At 33.6% G+C, this 18,329-nt stretch overlaps 2 protein-coding genes across 3 annotated transcripts; both read left to right on the top strand.

Annotated features, from left to right (window-relative positions):
- The first annotated feature begins 562 nt into the window (after positions 1–562).
- Positions 563–8,636, top strand: LOC129290820 (serine/threonine protein phosphatase 2A 55 kDa regulatory subunit B beta isoform). Of its 2 annotated transcripts, none has more exons than XM_054927833.1 (14): positions 563–1,043; positions 2,225–2,328; positions 2,444–2,542; positions 2,665–2,784; positions 3,771–3,986; positions 5,170–5,261; positions 5,550–5,668; positions 6,558–6,681; positions 6,942–7,065; positions 7,351–7,419; positions 7,510–7,601; positions 7,692–7,769; positions 7,851–7,921; positions 8,005–8,636. In XM_054927833.1, the coding sequence occupies exons 1-14, from the start codon at positions 932–934 to the stop codon at positions 8,139–8,141; spliced, it is 1,557 nt and encodes a 518-aa protein (XP_054783808.1). In that variant the 5' UTR covers positions 563–931; the 3' UTR covers positions 8,142–8,636. The 2 variants fall into 2 exon arrangements, with proteins under 2 accessions (XP_054783808.1, XP_054783806.1); XM_054927831.1 differs by having other exon boundaries at positions 564–1,043; positions 3,771–3,989.
- A 7,335-nt stretch (positions 8,637–15,971) lies between these two features.
- LOC129290559 (dof zinc finger protein DOF3.1-like) lies at positions 15,972–17,919 on the top strand. Its single transcript, XM_054927352.1, has one exon. It carries the CDS (start codon positions 16,968–16,970, stop codon positions 17,580–17,582), a length of 615 nt encoding a protein of 204 aa, XP_054783327.1. The 5' UTR covers positions 15,972–16,967; the 3' UTR covers positions 17,583–17,919.
- Positions 17,920–18,329: the final 410 nt, after the last annotated feature.

Below are 18,329 nucleotides of genomic sequence, written 5' to 3' on the forward strand. Positions count from 1 at the left end.
GACAATTTAATTAAGGATATTGATAACTATAAAACGATCATTTTACAAGTTGTCAATATATTAGATTTAAGATTTAAAAATATTTTATAAAACTCATGATGAGACGCTTTGGTAATAATTTTTTTTTTATATGGATCAATGCAATTCTTCTTTTATTTTTTAATTTTAGTATAACATGGGAAGGAACATCTCGGAGTTGTCAATCGATAAATATATAACTTCATAATTTTTTTATTCATCAGACTCGGACACAAAATATGAAAACGCAGAGGACGAGCCTGTCATTTCAGACAATCTCATCCTTTTACCTTTTTCTTCCCACAATTTTCTGGGCCTTTAACAATTTCTTAATTCAATCAAATCTTAATATTCTAAATTTATTCTTATCCCACTTGGCTATCCACACAGCCATCACCGTGCCTTCCTGTGCGAGTGTTTTTTCTGACCACCACCACCACCATCGTCCAATCAAATCTCGCACTTCACATCGTTGTGTCACCGGTGGGTGAGGTTCTCTTGGAATAGGGAATTAATAAATTTACGTACGAAAAATCCTATTTTTGAGACTAAAGAACTAGAACAAGTGTGTTGGTCATAGTGTGTGTGTATGTCCTGTGTGCGAGTTCTTCCGACGCTAAATAGAACGGTTTGCTTAGACATATTAATCCCAAAATTGCCATTTTTCTCCTTTTAGAGAGAGAGAGATCAGAAAAATCTCAGATAGGGAAGATTGCAGGCGAGGGCAAATTTTTGGTCTTTTTTTTTTTTGAGTGTTTCAATTTTTCAACTGGAAATCCAATGAAGGCTATGAGAACGTATGGGTCATTGAAGCTATGATCTTGTAGGCACAGAAAGCGATCTTCGATGCGCTGATTAGATTGGCCGATTCAGTCGTGTTTTTTTGGGGGTCGTTGATTCCATTTCCTGACAAATGAACGGTGGCGATGAAGTCGTCGCAGCTCCGGCGGGTCCACCGCAGCCGCTGGAGTGGAAATTCTCGCAGGTTTTTGGGGAACGTACGGCCGGGGAGGAAGTTCAGGAAGGTAATTTTAATATGCTGTATTGAGGATTCGTGTTTGTGACATGTCGGATCCAACTGATGGATTTCGCGTATATTGGGATTAGGGTTTGGTTTTGTGCTCTCGATCTATTTTGGATCGAGGTTCATTAGTTACCTATTGTTTCGGCCCGCCGGCCATTGTGTAATCATTGTGTAATTGGGGGTCTCATTTGATTGGGGGAAATATTGTGTAATCATTGTGTAATTGGGGGTCTCATTTGATTGGGGGAAATATTGGGTTTCAGGCGTGGAATGGATTCTTTGACCGTTAGCTGTTTATTTATTAGCCGGGTGGTGTTTGCAAGTTTTTCTTGCATAATGATTTTACTAGGTTGAATGATTGGGTGTGAAGCTGAGCTGTTAGACTTTATGGTTGTATTTGGCCGTTTTTATAGCTGGTGCTTGTATTGCAAGCAGTTCTCTGTGATGTATTAAAAATTTCTGTAGTTGGTAATCTATGACTTCTCGACGATGTGTAAAGTGATGAGTGACGTTGAAAAATGACTGTAAGGATCGGATTGTTGTTTGTACCTTATAGCGACTCTACAAAATCTTCAAATTTTGGTCAATGACGCCAGATTGGACATGATGATGATGTTGCTAGATTCCGGGGCGGAAGTCCTTTGATATTCTAACTATTGGGTGATGTAGGATTGTGTTGCAGTTATTCAGAAAGCATCATCAAGTGATATATGTTGATTACTGTTCAAGATATGGTCTTGCCTTTTCCTTTATAGTTCGACATTCTGCTTTTTTAAACCATCAAGTGGAATATGGATTGGGTGCTTTAGATGTGTGAGAGAGTGGGAGTGGGCTGTTTGTAGGTTGAATGATCTAAGGGCTAAGGAGTACCTGGCATGCTGCTAGATGCACTACAGTATCTTATTATGCAGATGCAATATTGTGATTTCTATTATTTTATGTTCATGCTAATTCAAATTGTAATTAAGTGGTGGCTCAAGGGACTATAAAGCATTGCTGTCCTGATGTGGGGTTTGTTTAGATTAAACTAGTGAATCATAGGGCATTTACTCTTGATGTCTAGACATCATTAACAGCATGGTGGAGTTCTCCAATTCAGAGTGGGGGATAAGCATGTTTTAGATTTTCTTGCTGGGTAATGTGAACATTTGTTAATAGTTTGCCTATTTTCTTCTTTCTCAGTGGACATCATTTCTGCCATTGAATTTGACAAGTCTGGTGATCATCTTGCTACTGGTGATCGTGGTGGTCGAGTAGTTCTATTTGAGAGGACTGATTTGAAAGATGTAAGTTTGGCTGTTCCTTCTGCAGATTATTATTGTAACAAACTTTGTTTTGATGGTTTCCACTTTATGTGCTTACATTATTATAATTTAAATGGATGGATGCTGTAACATGCAGCATGGAGGATCAAGAAGGGATTTGGAAAGGATGGATTATACAATAAGTAGGCATCCTGAGTTCCGATACAAAACTGAGTTTCAGAGTCATGAACCTGAGGTAATAATAATTTTCTTGTTATTGATGTGCCAACTTGTTATGGCTCATAAATATTAAGGTTTAATATTTTATCTAATAAAAAATGTCAATGTTTTGTAATATGATCACTTTTCTTTTGTCAGTTCGATTATCTAAAGAGCTTGGAAATCGAAGAGAAAATAAACAAAATCAGATGGTGCCAAACAGCTAATGGTGCCTTGTTTCTTCTATCTACAAATGATAAAACCATCAAATATTGGAAGGTAACAAATTAATGCCTGCCTGTAGCATACTGAATTGCTGAGTGCTTTCTTTTATTAATCCTTGAATAGATTATGCACAAGGTTGCACATCTGTGAAAGTTTGGTTGACATCTTTTTTTGCTTAATTTTTCTGAGTATGGATCCTAGAAAAGTGGTTATGAGAAAAAGGGGGAATTGGGCCACTATGCGCTTCCATTCTTTGTGACACTCATCTTTGAACTCTTCAAGAACCTTGTAATAAATAACTCTGGAGGATCCTTACACTTGTTTTACCAGTGTATCTTTCTATGAAGATTTTTTTTAGCTTCTGAGTTGCATATGTTTGAATTATACTTGGATATTTTAATTTAGCACTCAGATTCAACGTTTATAAATTATGATTTGGTTATTCAGCCAGCCAATAAACTTTACAATTAGAGGATGACTTTTGGGGCATGTGCATGTGTAAGCATTTCATTTCACAAGTGCATAGGTGGAGAGCTTTTTCAATTTAATCTCAAGTTTTAATATGGAAGTATGGTTCGTTGATTTTTTGGGTACCTACTTTACTAAGGCCTTTGAGCCATTGAGATGATAACATATTTTGATGAAATGAAGTAGATTCAAAAAAGCTCATGCAGTGAAATAAATTATAATTGAAATTTTATCAGTACAATTGAATATAATCTTGTGCATTTGCACAGTTTGTTGTTGCTGTAGTTTCTTTATCTCCTCAATCGCTTTTTATACTATTTACTAATGGCCTGGAGCCATTGCGATGGTCACATGTTTTGAAGAAATAAAGTAGATTTAAGAATGGCATGCTGTGAAATACATCGTAATTGAAATGTTCTGAATCATGAGAGCTGAATATTTTCTTGTGAATCTGTATAAACTTTAAGCGGTTGTTTTATTTGTGTTGGTTTCCATGTGGATAAAATGATTGATGATATCTCCGAGACTGCTTATTCTCTTTGCCTTCATCTGAGAGTTGAAGTGTTGAACAGGTTCAAGAAAAGAAGGTCAAGAAAATATCTGAGATGAATGTTGACCCTTCGAAAGCAATGGCAAATGGCTGTATTGGCAGTATCGCTAGTTCAAGTGATTCAAGTAGCCCTAGGCCATATCTTGCAAATGGAGGATCTCCAGATAAATCATACTGTTATCTGACCAGTGACTTCTCATTTCCACCTGGGGGCATCCCATCATTAAGATTACCTGTGGTAGTTGTATTCAGCACCTCTTTCTGCCATTCATTTTCTTTTTATGTTTCTCAGATAATAAGATCCTATCTTATGATTTTTCTTGGGGCTATATTGAACTAATAAATAAAAGACAATATGAAATAGACAAAACTCAACAATCACCTTCCAAGGCCTTACTCTGTGTGAAGACTGAGCTGCAGCCATCTTGTCTGTTGGCTGGGAGGTGTTTCTGAAATAGAAGTGTAGTTGTGCGTTTCTGGTTGAATTCGTCATGCTACTCTTTTTTCCCCTGTTGGCTAACGAATTGTTTATGCTGCTCAAGGTTTTGATCATTTTGGAATATAACTAACATTTCCCCATCTTATCTTTTCCTACTTCGGTTTAGGTAATTTTTAATTGAACATGTTAGGTCGCAAAACCATTGCAGGGATAGCTGGTGTCATCTTGAGGAGCTGAAGAAAAATAATAAAACCATTGCTAAGCTACACATGTACTATGGTATAAGTTGCACTAAATCATGAAGGATAACAATATCCCATTTTTCCTTCTCTTTTAATTTTTGGTTAAGGCATGATGAATCACTAATGAATTTCAAGGTTTGATTAAAGGAGAGAATGTTCAATGTAAACAACGTGTCTTTAATAAATTTACTTGTGAATATGCCACATCAAACTCTTCATTGTGTTGATGTGCATTCAAGTGTCTAAAAAGTTGAAGGAAGGATATAAAGGGCTCTATTGGAACACAGCATATTTGGCTTCTGAGAATGTGAATTGAAAAATGCAGATGGCATCAGTGCCTATTTTTGCCTAATGGGAATGATTTAATTTAGAGAAATCACACTTTGATTTGCATAGTCAAACGCTTCTGATCCTATTTTTAATTGTACATGCTTTTTTTCAAATCAACTACTAAATATTACTGATAGTGCGATCACTGGCATTTTTGAGGATGCTCATGCGGAAAACCCCCCCCCCCCAAAGCTTGGGGTAAAAACTGAAGAATGAAGTCTTTATCATCATCATCATTATTCCTTTCACTACTGTATTTTTTTTTTTTAATGTTCTTTTCTCCCTGTGCAATGATACTATAGAAAAGATGGAGGCAAATTGCTGTGTTGAAGTTTCTTTTTCATACTTTAACCTTGACAGTGTCTTGTTGATGCTTTACGTTAATAACACCTCAGTTATGCAATATGCAGGTAACCAGCCATGAGACCAGTCTTGTAGCACGATGCCGTAGAGTATATGCCCATGCTCATGATTACCATATCAATTCTATATCAAGTAACAGGTGATTCTAGATTTTTTAGCACATTGTGTGTTTAGCTATCTAGCTGGGTAGAATTGGTAAATCCTCGAAGTTCATGTTCTGTTTATAAGCTGTTCATTTTCAAATCTTGCTTTCATTTTTTTCATCGTGTTTTCTTTCTGAACATGGACTAATTATTGGCTCAGAAATGTGGCTTCTAGTTAACACTATTCAGAATTAACTTTCTTGTTCTTTTATTTCTTGCATGTTTTTCTGAAACTTAAGTGAATACTAATCTACATGGCCATGATGTGTTTCTCATATTTGTAGTGATGGTGAAACTTTCATATCTGCTGATGATTTGCGGATAAATCTGTGGAACCTAGAAATTAGCAGCCAAAGTTTTAATATTGTAGATGTAAAGCCTGCAAACATGGAGGATCTGACTGGTAAGGCTTCTCCATTGTATATGTGCTAAACATATTTCTTGGTTTGTAGTTGTTTGAATTATCTAGCAAAAGTGGTTATCTCTTGTAGTTGATTGACAAGCGTAAATCTTCTTGAATTTGTAAATTTTCTCATTGATATCTGTCTCTGAATTATTTATTTCTTTTAATATGATGGTTTATCAGTTAATGGGGCTTAATTCATGTGGCCTTTTATATGAAACGTTGTTTCTTGTTATTGATTTTGTTGACTGTATTTTGTAAATTTCATTATCTCTCCATTTGAACTCTCTTAAAGTATCGCAATCTTGTGAATAGAAATTGCAGATATGCTGAGTTGTCATTTTCAGATCCAAAAGTTTAGATTGCTATTGTAATATTGAACGAACCTTTTGTGGATTTTCTAGTTACCAGCATTTTACTTGTATTTCTACCAAATCATTGATATAACAAATGTGAAGTATCATCGTTTTCAGTGGGTTATAGGTATCATGATTTAGAAGATAAAACATGAATATTGAAATTGGTTGATTCACTATTGATTGAAGGATGCAAACTAATGGATGAAACTTAGAAGTACTTAGGATTCACCCCATATTCTCAGATTCGAGGCAAAAATGCATAACTGACTTTTATTTGCTCTGTTGTGAGGTCCTTGTGGGCTTCACAAATGGTTACTTGTTCTTCCGTTGTATTTTTTAAGCATGTCCATGAGAAGGCTTCATAACCAGGTTTTTTCCAATTCTTTGTTTTGGTTGGATTAATTTAAGACTCGCGTCAACTTTTCCTTTTGTTAGTACTCCATAGTTTTAAACTTCCTTCACTTCTATCTCAGTTTTGTTTCTACTTGATGTGTTCGGTGAATCTTGACCTTGGATGTTTGATTACACAGAGGTTATAACATCAGCCGAGTTTCATCCTACCCATTGTAATATGTTGGCCTATAGCAGTTCAAAGGGTTCGATCCGTCTTGTTGATCTGCGCCAATCAGCATTGTGTGATACTCATGCCAAATTGTGAGCTCTTTTTTTTTTTTTCTTTGTTTGCTCCTAACAAATAAGTCTCACCTTCCTCCCAACCAGGTTTACAGTTCTTATCAAGCATCTACCCTATAGATTAGTTACATGAGAGATTATTTGCTCCCCTTTCTTGGGACACTTAACATAATGTTTATTGAGAAAAGCTTTTTTTTTTTTTTTTTAAGGCCTGTTGCACCATAAGTTTACATTAGTTTCTTGTGTTTTCGGCTCTAACAAGCAAACACTGTTTGTTGCAGATTTGAGGAACAGGAGGCCCCAGGGTCCAGATCGTTTTTTACAGAGATTATTGCTTCAATTTCAGATATAAAATTTGGGAAGGATGGAAGATATATACTTAGTCGTGATTACATGACTCTAAAGGTTTGAAATATCAGAATCTACTCTTCTGTTAAAACTTTTGACAATTTTAAATGCTGTCCGATAGATTTTTTAACAAGCTAATATGCATTTACAGTTGTTTGTTTGGCGGAACATGCCAACATATTCCCTTTGTCACTTTGTTTCTATACATTTTGCTTTTCTGTTCTATGTCAGATGAATTTACCTTTCAGTTAAAGATGTAATAATTAGTGATCTATTGTTGAGGATTGCATGAGAATATCTTACTCTGGAGGTTTCTCATTTGTCATTGTTACTTGGCTGTAGTTGTGGGACATTAATATGGATTCTGGCCCGGTTGCAACTTTCCAGGTTCATGAATATCTAAGACCTAAGGTTGGGTTCCTGTCTATTGAGTTATATGGAGCCTTGAATTTTGCTGCTTTATTGAGTTATAATATCTATGCTTTCATTTCAATGTGCCAGCTTTGTGATTTATATGAAAATGATTCAATTTTTGACAAGTTTGAGTGTTGTCTGAGTGGCGATGGGTTGCGCGTAGCGACTGGTTCTTACAGGTCTGTGTTTGCTTACGCCTTCTGGGGTTCTATGGTCATTGAAATTGTTTGATTTTAATCTTACAAGTTACGTGTTCTTTGTGGCATCAGCAACCTATTTCGTGTGTTTGGCTGCATCCCAGGAAGTACTGAGGCTGCAACCTTGGAAGCCAGTAAAAACCCAATGAGGTAGTGTTACTGTAAGCTCTGTCACCAAGTATACTTTTTGAAGCGTCTTATCATATAAATTACTTTTCTTGGTTGCCTCAGGCGACAAGTTCAGACCCCTGCAAGGCCAGCTAGATCACTGGGAAGTAGTTTAACTCGAGTTGTAAGACGAGGTATTTTATATAATTATATTGGCCATTTATTTGTGCGCACGCGCGCGCACATGCTGATTTCTAATATTTCATAATCTTATCAGGAGCTGATAGTCCGGGTGTCGATGCAAATGGGAACTCCTTTGATTTCACTACAAAGTTGCTGCACTTAGCATGGCATCCGACCGAAAATTCAATTGCCTGTGCTGCTGCAAATAGTTTGTACATGTACTATGCATAAAGGTGAGGATTGAAGAGGACGTGCATTTGCTTAATTAACCAGTTTTTGGGTTGCTGTGGAGAAGAAGGCATTTTTTTCTTCCTAACACCCATTGAGTTGGAGGCTACATTAACTCTCACTACAAGCGCCCTTCAAAGTTATTAGCAGACAGCTTTTAGGGAAGAATCCAGAAGTGGCCGGTACCGAATTCCCGGGTAGGCGGACCTGACTTTGTTTCTGGATGGGCAGCATCTCTCTCTCTCTCTCTCTCTCTCTCTCTCTGTTTTTCTTTTTTTGTTATAATTCCTCTCCTTCCAACCCTAATATTCTTTTCAGTTAGCTGTATCTTCTTCTAAAAGGGAAGGTTCAGTCAATGTTTCAGAATTGTGTTTGGCTTGCTTGCAAGTGAAGGGAAAAAAATGTGATTGTAGCTCTCCTACAACAGATACTAAAGGATGTTCAATATCTGCCACTAGGATTAAGATAAAATGTAGCTTTTTTCCCCCTTTTGCTCAATTATCTTTGGTGGGATCTAGCAGTTTAAAACTAGCAACGCATGATTTTTTCATTGATTCTTTTTCTTGGAATCTAAATTGACGGTGTCTGAAAACCTGTTCCCCCTTTTTTTTACCTGTTAATTGTGTGTAATTGGACAGAGGAAGCAATGATTTTAGGTTGCGAGATTAACTAGATTGTTTGTCTCTGGAAGCTGACTTAAATTCAAGGTTGACCCTCCTTTTGCGTCTTTTTTCCCCCGGTTCCATGGTAGACCTTTCTATTGGTTTTGTTTTTGGGTGTGATAGTCAAGGTATCTCCTCGTTAGTGGGATTTGAAGGATGTACTGCTTCATAGGCTTAAAATTAGCATTCTAATAAAAGAATGATGATTATTAAAGGAATCAAATTTAGGTTGATTTCCGCTGGTTTGATTACTACTACGATCTTTGGATAATTGTTTCGACGCTTGTCATACAGTTGCTATGAACAGTTGAGTTCTTTCAACCATTAATGTCAATTTGGAGCTCGCAACTGTTCTAAAGAAAGGAAATTGAAGATCCGATTTCTAGGAAGTTGAAACATTTTGCAAATACTTGTTTGAGCATATGTATTATGCTCGTCTTTTTTATTTATAAGCTACTTTTGAACTAATTTATACAAAAAATAATATTGGTTAAAATTAATTGATAATTTTAAAATTATTTCTTTTTTTCATTTGTTTTAGGATGAAAATGACTTAAAATTCAATTCGCGATGCCATTAGGTTCTAGGCAAAAAATTTGAGGGCAAAAATGATTCTTGACGTCTCAAGAATCAAATTTTACTGGATAGTTAAATAAGGTTGCTTGAAAGTAAATGAGGGAGAATAACAATCAAGTTTCAAGTAGATTAATTAATTTAAGTTAACAAATTTCAAACTATTAACAATGTCCCATGTTTTTTTTTAACACAAATCTAACTTCAAAAGAAATTGATTACCATACTGTTAAGTTAAATATATGATTAAAATTTAAAAAATAAATTGGAAATTCGTCAGCTCAAAGCAAACTTGAAAATTGAACTTGCAAACTTCTATAGTTAAATAATGACTTCGATGCTTTTTTTAATTTTAAATATTAACATCTATGTTTTCTTTTAAAATTTAAAAAATAAGTTGAAAATTTATTTATTCAAACTTGTAAAATTAGGAGCTAAACTTTTAAATCTTTAACGCTGTTTTGTTACTTTTCAACTTCAGAAATTAAAATCTGTGTTCCCTTTTAAAATTTTAAAAATAAATTATAAATTTATTGGTCAAACATTGTAAAATGGGGAGCCAAATTTGTAAGTTTTTAAAGCTATTAGTATAATAAATTTATTACTTTTCAAATTTAAACATTAACATCTATGTTTTCTCTTAAAATTTAAAAAACAAGTATCAAATTCAACAGTTCAAAGTTTCAAAATTGTGAACTAGACTTGCAAATTGTGTTCTTTATTAAAATTAAAAAAATAAATTATAAATTTATCACAATAAAATTGTAAAATTAACATACAAAGTTGCATATCCATGTAAATGTTAGAATAATAATAAAATGTCACTTAAGGAGCAAGGACTTATTTGATATTCTAAAATTATTTGGAATTTGAATAAAGAATTAATGTACGTTTTTGCTTTTAATGTATTTGAAAGGAGCATTTAATAGTTTAAAATATTTATCATAATAATGTTACTCTTTAATTAATTAAAATGAAACAATTTTGCCCTCCGCCTTAAATCCTCATAAACGTAGTTAGCCAAAGTTGATGGGGCCCACTTTTTGAAACACTTGGCAACCTAATTCTTCAACTTTTGAATTTGTCGAGTCTTCTAATCCGTTCTCAGTGAAGAGCCACGACTAAAATAGCACTAGACTCAAAGTGGATCTGCACTTGATAATCCCTATGATATTCCAATCAACCATTATTGTCATCTTTACATTCTTACTCTTTCTACTCTATGCTATTTCTCTGTAACAAGAAGCTACAAAAAACAGAACTATGCCCAGAAAGCCACTATTAAAAGCCAGCAGTGCATGGCTTGTGATTGTGAGCAGTCAGGAGATTGTCATGGAATGCTTCATCGTCAAAGATAGCCACTTGTCATCCCCTAAGGTCCTAATCGCTTGGAGATGCCTAAACATGTGAGAGGGTTCGAGGTGAAGTCGTCAGACATGAAAGATACCTACAATCGTTGGGTAGATTTAAACAATAATGGTGATTAGAATTTGGAATCAGTACCTTGTTCGTGTGAGATGTAGAGAAATTGTTTGGAGATATAACCTTCAGTGTTGTGTTTAGAATGGTCGCCGGATGGCTCTCAATTCCAACGATGGGGTCTTGATTACTGGGACTCAGGAGAGGCTCTCAATTTCGGCGGCAACTTCGCTCTGCTAGCGTTGTTAGCCCTCGACGGTGAGTGATTAAGTTTATTCTCCTCAATCTTCAAACACTCTGCACTTTCACCGGCAAGCAAAGCCTTGCACGGAGCTCTCCTCGTCACTAACATTCTATGGCCTCACATCCGCTGCCGTCGCCGTCGCAATCACAAAAGACGGAGCAGAAGCAGCAGGAGGCTCCTCGTGTTCTTTTTCATCAGCCTCATCCTCCTCACCGTCCTCCTTTGTCAAAATTGCATCCCTCATCTTATTCAACGCCGTCTTTAGATCAAACATTATATCTTCTTCCTCATCGCCTCGATCCCATCCTCTCCATCGCCATGTAATCTTGATTTCAAAATCCTCATCCTCTTACTTCGAATCCCTAGCACTCACAGGGCAAGAGTGTATGACGATGAAGTGAGGAAACGGCCATATTTCTTCTTCATAGCATTTAGCCAAAGCCATCGTCATGTGTTTTCAACCAAGTTTGACTAATAGCATTTAGGGAGATTTTACGTTTGGGATAAAATTGCTTCATTTTAATTATTTAAAGGGTAATATTATTATGATAAATACTTTAGGCTATTACGTGCTCCTCCCCATAAGCAAAAATGAACTTTCATCTCTTTGAGATTTAGTTGTCATCCTCCAAACAGGCAGGCTGACATGGTTTAGTTAGGATCACGTGTAATAATGTAACAGTACGCATGTCAAAGATAGTCAGCCGCTAGCACTGAATAGGTGGGCCCATTTTGACTTTCATCATCCCACTCATCCACGTCAAAGCCGTGCAATTAATTAGCGGGACCCACTCACCACAGCCACGTCACCATCCTGAATCAACTCTGATTTGATGCCGACAACTCACCAATAATTTCAAACGCACCTATCCATATTCCATAACTCAGGTTCTTCGAGGTCAATGAACTGAGACTTTGGTTAAGACTTAAGAGCCGTTCGAGTGGACTAGAGATTTTTCCTATCAATGTTCTTCTTTTTAGTAAAATCAAACGTACCTGATTTATTTACTTCACCAGTTGAATGAGCCCACATGTAAGTTAAAAGAGTCAGCTGTGTTAGTCCTATTAGCTTTAAGTTATAATTTGAATATAGTTTTTAAACTTATGTATTTAATAAATAAAATAATATATTTTTTAAACGTAATGTATCCTATTAGACCACCAGGGCTAGATCACAAGGGTGAGGTGGAAGTATGTGTAAACGTCAAACATTAATTCTTTATGTGTAAACGTCAAACATTAATTCTTCTAATAACATAAAAATATTACATTCCGAGAATCTACATTCTCTTTGGCCGAAGAAGATCATCTGTTATTTGAATATAAATTTAGTTTTTTTTTGGGACAAAACAAAATACTTTATCTATCTAAAATTATAAAATATTTTTGAAAAAAATTTGATATCCCAAAATATAAGATATTTTAAAAAAATTAAAGTTTTATTAAATAGGTTTATTTCAATATTACTTCTTCTCTCTCTATAATTAATTTCTATCCCTTCTATTTTTAATATATTAAATGATAAGTATTTTTAAAAGTTTATATTTTTATTTTAAAAAATAAAATTAAATATATTTAATGAGATTTATTGATATTTATTTTTAAAAGATTTTGTCCATTATCAATACACACATTATCATCTCTCGAAAACAAATTAAAAAAAAAAACCATAACCACTGGTTATCGCAGCATGCATTAACATTTACACGGTCATTCTTTGTTTTTTTTTTTTTTTGGGTAATTAGAAAGGCATACACTAATAACTCTACAAAGATGAAGACGATCAAACCCGCAAGCTCCGGAAGAACTAATATGTTATTGGACTACAACTCTGCAAAGCTATTAGCGTTACATTATTATTCTTAAAAGAAAGTGAGAAAGATCCCAACCATTTACACACCAAGATTCTGCTGGAAAACAAGTTGCTTATCCAATAACTCTACCAAGTTCCAGAGGAATAGCTTCAAAAATCATAAAATTGTGAGATTTCCAAGTAAACCAACACATAGTTGCAATTAAACCACAATTTAAGGATTTGAATTCAACGAGTCAAACAAAAGTGTAAGAGATTATGTTATATAATATTTAAAAAAATATTAAATGTCAAATCTTTTGAGAAGACATCATAGAATGTTTTCATCATGGAAATTATTTTGAATTTATGAAAGAAGGTATATTTTAATAATTGTTAAGTATTGATAAAATTTAATTATTATAATTTTTTCTTTCTTTTGTCAAATTGATATATTCATTAAATGAGTGGATGCAGCATCTAAATCCATAATTCAATGCATTAAAATTTAACAATTGGCATGTACTGAACGACGGTAAACTGTTACTTATTCTTGCTTTAATACATAATTCCAATTCTAACGGTTGAGAATTTGCCAGATTCAACCTAACAAAAATTCATTTCAGTTTTATGTTTAGGTCATTTTTAACTACTAATTCATTGAAATTATTGAGATGCAGTTAAATTATTGATATTTTTTAAAAAAATTAATTTTATTTTATTAAATGTATCATTTTTAAAAACACATCTTCTTATTGCTAACTTTTTGCTTTACTCATATAAAATTGTAAAATGGTAAAATTATATTAAAAAATAGGGAGAATGATATTTAAGTCCCCAAAAGGTTAAATTAATATCAATTATGTTCTCGATAATTTTTTTAAAAAAAAATTAGTTGTAAATATCAATTAAATTAGTTACAAAACAAAAATATATATTATAATCTAATAGTTACATTTGATATTAAATACTTATTTATAATTGAAACTCTTAAATTTGCAATTATCTGGATCATACTTTTAACCTATTTTTTTAAAAAAATTTGGTAAGGACTTAACTATCATTAATTTAATATTCTGAGACTTAATTATCATTCTCTCAAAAAGTTATTAATTATTTATTTGTTCATACAAAATACTCTCATTCCAATGTAGAAGACATTTTTTTTAGTAAAATTATACATACTAATGAAATTTGTTAAATAAAACTTAGAATCTTAATATTTTTTGTAAATTTTCAAAAACACCCTTCGTCAATAAGGGAGTGGGGGAAGGGACTTTATTCAAAAGTGAAATAATGAAGGGTAATATTAAAATAATTATAATTAATAAAGGAAAATATCATTCAAGAATCATTTAGGATATTTAATATTAAACAAGGATAAAAAAAAATTTGAAATATCACTGCAAGTCTATGGGACTAATTTAAAAATAATTTTAGATAAAAAATATAATATTCTTACTTTTTTTAACTTATTAATTAGCGAATGACTTTTTATTAAATACGAATAAATATTTGTTAATTAACAAATAATTACTTATTTGAATATAATCTAAACTTATTCCTTCCCACAACAAACTTTTTTAAATTTATGAACTTATCAATTAATAAATAATTTTTATTAAATATAAATTGATACTTGTTAATTATCAAATGATTATTTGTTGAAACATGATTTATATTTATCTCTTCCCAAAATCAAAGTAAACTCTTTTAAATTTTTGAACTTGTTAATTAATGAATAATTTTTTATTAAATATAAATAATTATTTATTAATTAAAAAATTGATACTTCATAATTAAAAAAATGTGGAGATATTATAATATTTTTTATTTAAAATTATTTTTAAATTAGTTCTTTAATCCTGTGTTGATATTTCTAAATCTTTTAGTATTTGTTTAATATTAAATACCCCCAACAATTCTTGAATAATATTTTTATTAATAATATCTTATTTTTCTTAAAATTTTTTATATTTTAAAATATTAAATCACCTTTAAAAATAACTTATAAAATAAGAATGACTAATTTTTAAATAGCATGTGGGAATGGATCCAAATATATTTATTCCTGAAATGGATCCCATTGTTGCAGTGTCATAAAATTTTGGCTCATTTAGCTGTCAGGCACTTTCTACTTCCAAGTGCTTATGTCAATCATAGGGTTCGGCCACGTGTACACATGCAATGGGTGACCGCAAGTGAACGCAACGATGTGACACAGATCGATACGATTTTGACACGTGAAAGTTCCGAATCCGTCATCTGGAATATTTAACGGTTTCGATTCGCTAGTGAAACCTCATGATGCCTTCCACTCCCAGGGCAAGCTGTCGTCACGCACAGCTCTGCTCAAGTCAAGCTTCTATCAATGTCGGTCATAAGTAATCATTATTCACTACATCAATTATGGTTGCCAGTTTTTTATTTTTAAACATGATTAGTATAATTCTCTTTATAGATTATTTTTATCAACTTAACCAATATCAATATAAAAATAATATAAAAAATAAACATATATAAAATTTTAATATATTTTTATATAATAAATTTTAAAAATAATATTATATTATTTTTTATAAAGGATAATTTTAAAAATATTTTTTAAAAATTATCTAAAAAATTATACCGTAATTTATAAATAAAAATAAATTAATCTTTTAAAACGTGCTTCAAGAATGGAGGAGTATAATTTAATGTTTTAAAATTAATAAATTTTATAAAAACTGTGAAAATAAACTATTTCAAAAATAATATTTATATTTCTAAAAGTCACAATATAATATTTTTAATTTCACAATAATATTTTAAATTCATTACTATGTTAAATTAAAACACTTTTATAATAATTTAAATTTAAAATATAGTTTGAAAAATATAAATAATTATTTAAAATTAATATATATGTAAATAATTACTTTATTTTAAATTTAATTTTCATTTTTTCTGATTTACTGAATATAAGAATTTATGGAAAGGGTGAGATAGATAGCCCAGCCCAGCTCAACTGCTGAACCCAATTGCAATTACCCCCCCACCTCCCCCCCCCCCCCCAAAAAAAAAAAAATAAAACAAACAAGCAAGCAAGCAAGCAAAAGGGAGGGTTGGTCGTTACTCTCACGCATTTAGTGGTCGATGGTTCATCTGCCTCTGCCTCACCATTTTCGGAATAATTCACATCTCAAACTCTGGTATCATCTTCACTTTTCTCCTTCCACACAATATATCCCTATCAACTCAACTCTCTCTGCATGTATCTTCCTATGTCTTTTGGCTTATTTATCATGAAATTTTGATGCTTTTATTGTGTGTGGCACTGATATGTTCTGTCAAAATCTCATTTAATAAAGGGTCTGAAAACTATCCCAACTTTTTGTCCTCTTTCACAGTTTCATCAAAACTTTTTGTCCTGGAGCTCAATTCTGATCTAACATGCCAACTCGTACTTTGGAGTTTTGAAATACATATCCTTGAAAGGTTTGAACTCTGATCTTAGTTTTCTAAACTAACCAAATTCCTTTGCCCTGTTCCTTCAGTTCTGTCCATTGACACAGAAAAGTGTTTGCAAGTCAAGTCCTTTTAGATCATAATATGCCAGCCAATCTTCTTTGAAACTTTTGAATTACCCTATTCCTTTATTGCTTTGCTGCTTTTACGTGATATTGATTCTCTGTTCTGCTTCAATCTGGAAGTTCATTTAAATTTGAAGGTCTGAAAATCATCCCACCTTTTTGTGCCTCTTCATAGCTTCATCAAAAGCTAGTGTGTGTGTGTGTGTGTGTGTGTGTGTGTGTGTGTGTGTGTGTCTTCCTTTGTCCTGGGACGAAAATCAAATCATATTGTGTCACCCAATCCAGTTTTGAAGCTTCTAAATTTCCCTTCAGAGGTTTGAAGTGAACTTTGAATCTTGTTCCACAGACCAATCAAACCATCTTCCCTTCTCATTCAGTTTATTCTTCACAAACACACACAGTTGTAATAATAATTGAAGTCCTTCTAGATCACAACATCCCCAACAATTTATTTTGAAGCTTCTAAATTGTCCTCTGAAAGGTTTAAACTCTGAGCCTTGTTCTTCACACCTATCAAAACCGTCTTCCTTTTTTCACCGAGTAATTATCACAAACACAACAATTGCTATGCAAGATCCAATGGCATTTCAATCCAAGAAAAGCCATGGATTCCCTGAACAAGAACAGCTCAAGTGCCCACGTTGTGATTCCATGAACACCAAGTTCTGCTACTACAACAATTACAATCTCTCGCAGCCACGCCATTTCTGCAAGAGTTGTAGAAGGTACTGGACCAAAGGAGGCACTCTCCGCAACATACCCGTCGGTGGCGGGAGCCGGAAGAACACAAAACGATCATCTAGTAGCGCTAAACGATTATCCGCAACACCATCCTCACATTCCTCTCCGTCGGTCCCTGGCAGCGCAGACCCGACCCCTGTTTATACCGACTTGACAAGTCAAAATTTCAGTTCGCTTCTGGCATCATCATCAACTGGGCATTTGGGGAGTGTTTTGGAGGGTCTGGATCCAAATGGGTCGGGTTTGAAAATGATGGAATCGGGTGAATTTGGGACGAATGCGAGCACTGTTGGACGGGTTGTGGACCCGGGTTCGGAGATGCAGAGTAATGGTGATTCAGAGAGGTTTCTGGGTTTGCAGAATGGTGAATCGAGCTATTGGAATAGCGGTAACGAGTGGTCTGACCTTGCGATGTATACACCAGGCTCGAGCTTTCAGTAGAATCAGAGTCAGAGACAAGAACACAATAATCTTCTGCTCAATCCAGTTGCTTCCTGATTTATGGGGTCCTGATCTTAATACTTTGACTCTCAGGTCAAAGTAGTATCATAGTTAGTTCAAGCTGCTACTGCTTCTTTCCCTTTTTTTTTTTTCCCCTTTCAAATGATGATATTGGAACGTTGATGGCAATACTTCCTATAAGGTATGTATGATGTTTGGGGTGTAGGATTATGAAATTTGTGTTTTTTTTTTTCGTGATATGCATTATATTTTTGTTATTATTATTTAACTAGATGTGGATTTTATATATTTAGTTTTAAATTTAAGATAAGTTTTATTGTTATTTGTTATGATTCTTAAATAACATGATGTTCTGGAAAAAGCATTTTATCTGTTAAATTTTAAATTATATGATTTTTTTAAAGAAAATATTGCCCTAAAATACTCGACCATAAATTTAATTGTAGAGAGGAACTTGAAAATTAAAGAAGGACTAAGGTTTCGTGGTGGCATTAGATGGTAAATGATTAAATTACCTTCACCAAATTCTCTTCCTCTCTGTCCTCTCCAGCCTATCTCGTGCAATGTGATCAATTTGTTGTAGTGTTTTGACTAGCCGTGATTCTGACAGTGATGGCGATGATGGTCAGTAAGGTAAGGTAGGTGGCAACCAGCAAGTCTCGCCCATCCTCCGTCTTTAATTGTTATTTTCAGTCATGCAACGCTTATTTTAAATTATGAACCCTA

Source organism: Prosopis cineraria, unplaced genomic scaffold (genome assembly GCF_029017545.1).
Source record: "Prosopis cineraria cultivar Desert tree isolate PC_DT_omini unplaced genomic scaffold, ASM2901754v1 PC13, whole genome shotgun sequence".
Taxonomy (NCBI): domain Eukaryota; kingdom Viridiplantae; phylum Streptophyta; class Magnoliopsida; order Fabales; family Fabaceae; genus Prosopis; species Prosopis cineraria.

Excerpts from the sequence above, each read along its gene's own strand:
- LOC129290820 (XM_054927831.1), top strand. The coding sequence starts at position 932 with ATGAACGGTGGCGATGAAGTCGTCGCAGCTCCGGCGGGTCCACCGCAG. Across the intron at positions 6,682-6,941 it reads TGTGATACTCATGCCAAATT|ATTTGAGGAACAGGAGGCCC; the intron begins GTGAGCTCTTTT and ends TGTTTGTTGCAG. Across the intron at positions 7,922-8,004 it reads AACTCGAGTTGTAAGACGAG|GAGCTGATAGTCCGGGTGTC; the intron begins GTATTTTATATA and ends TAATCTTATCAG.
- LOC129290559 (XM_054927352.1), top strand. The coding sequence starts at position 16,968 with ATGCAAGATCCAATGGCATTTCAATCCAAGAAAAGCCATGGATTCCCT.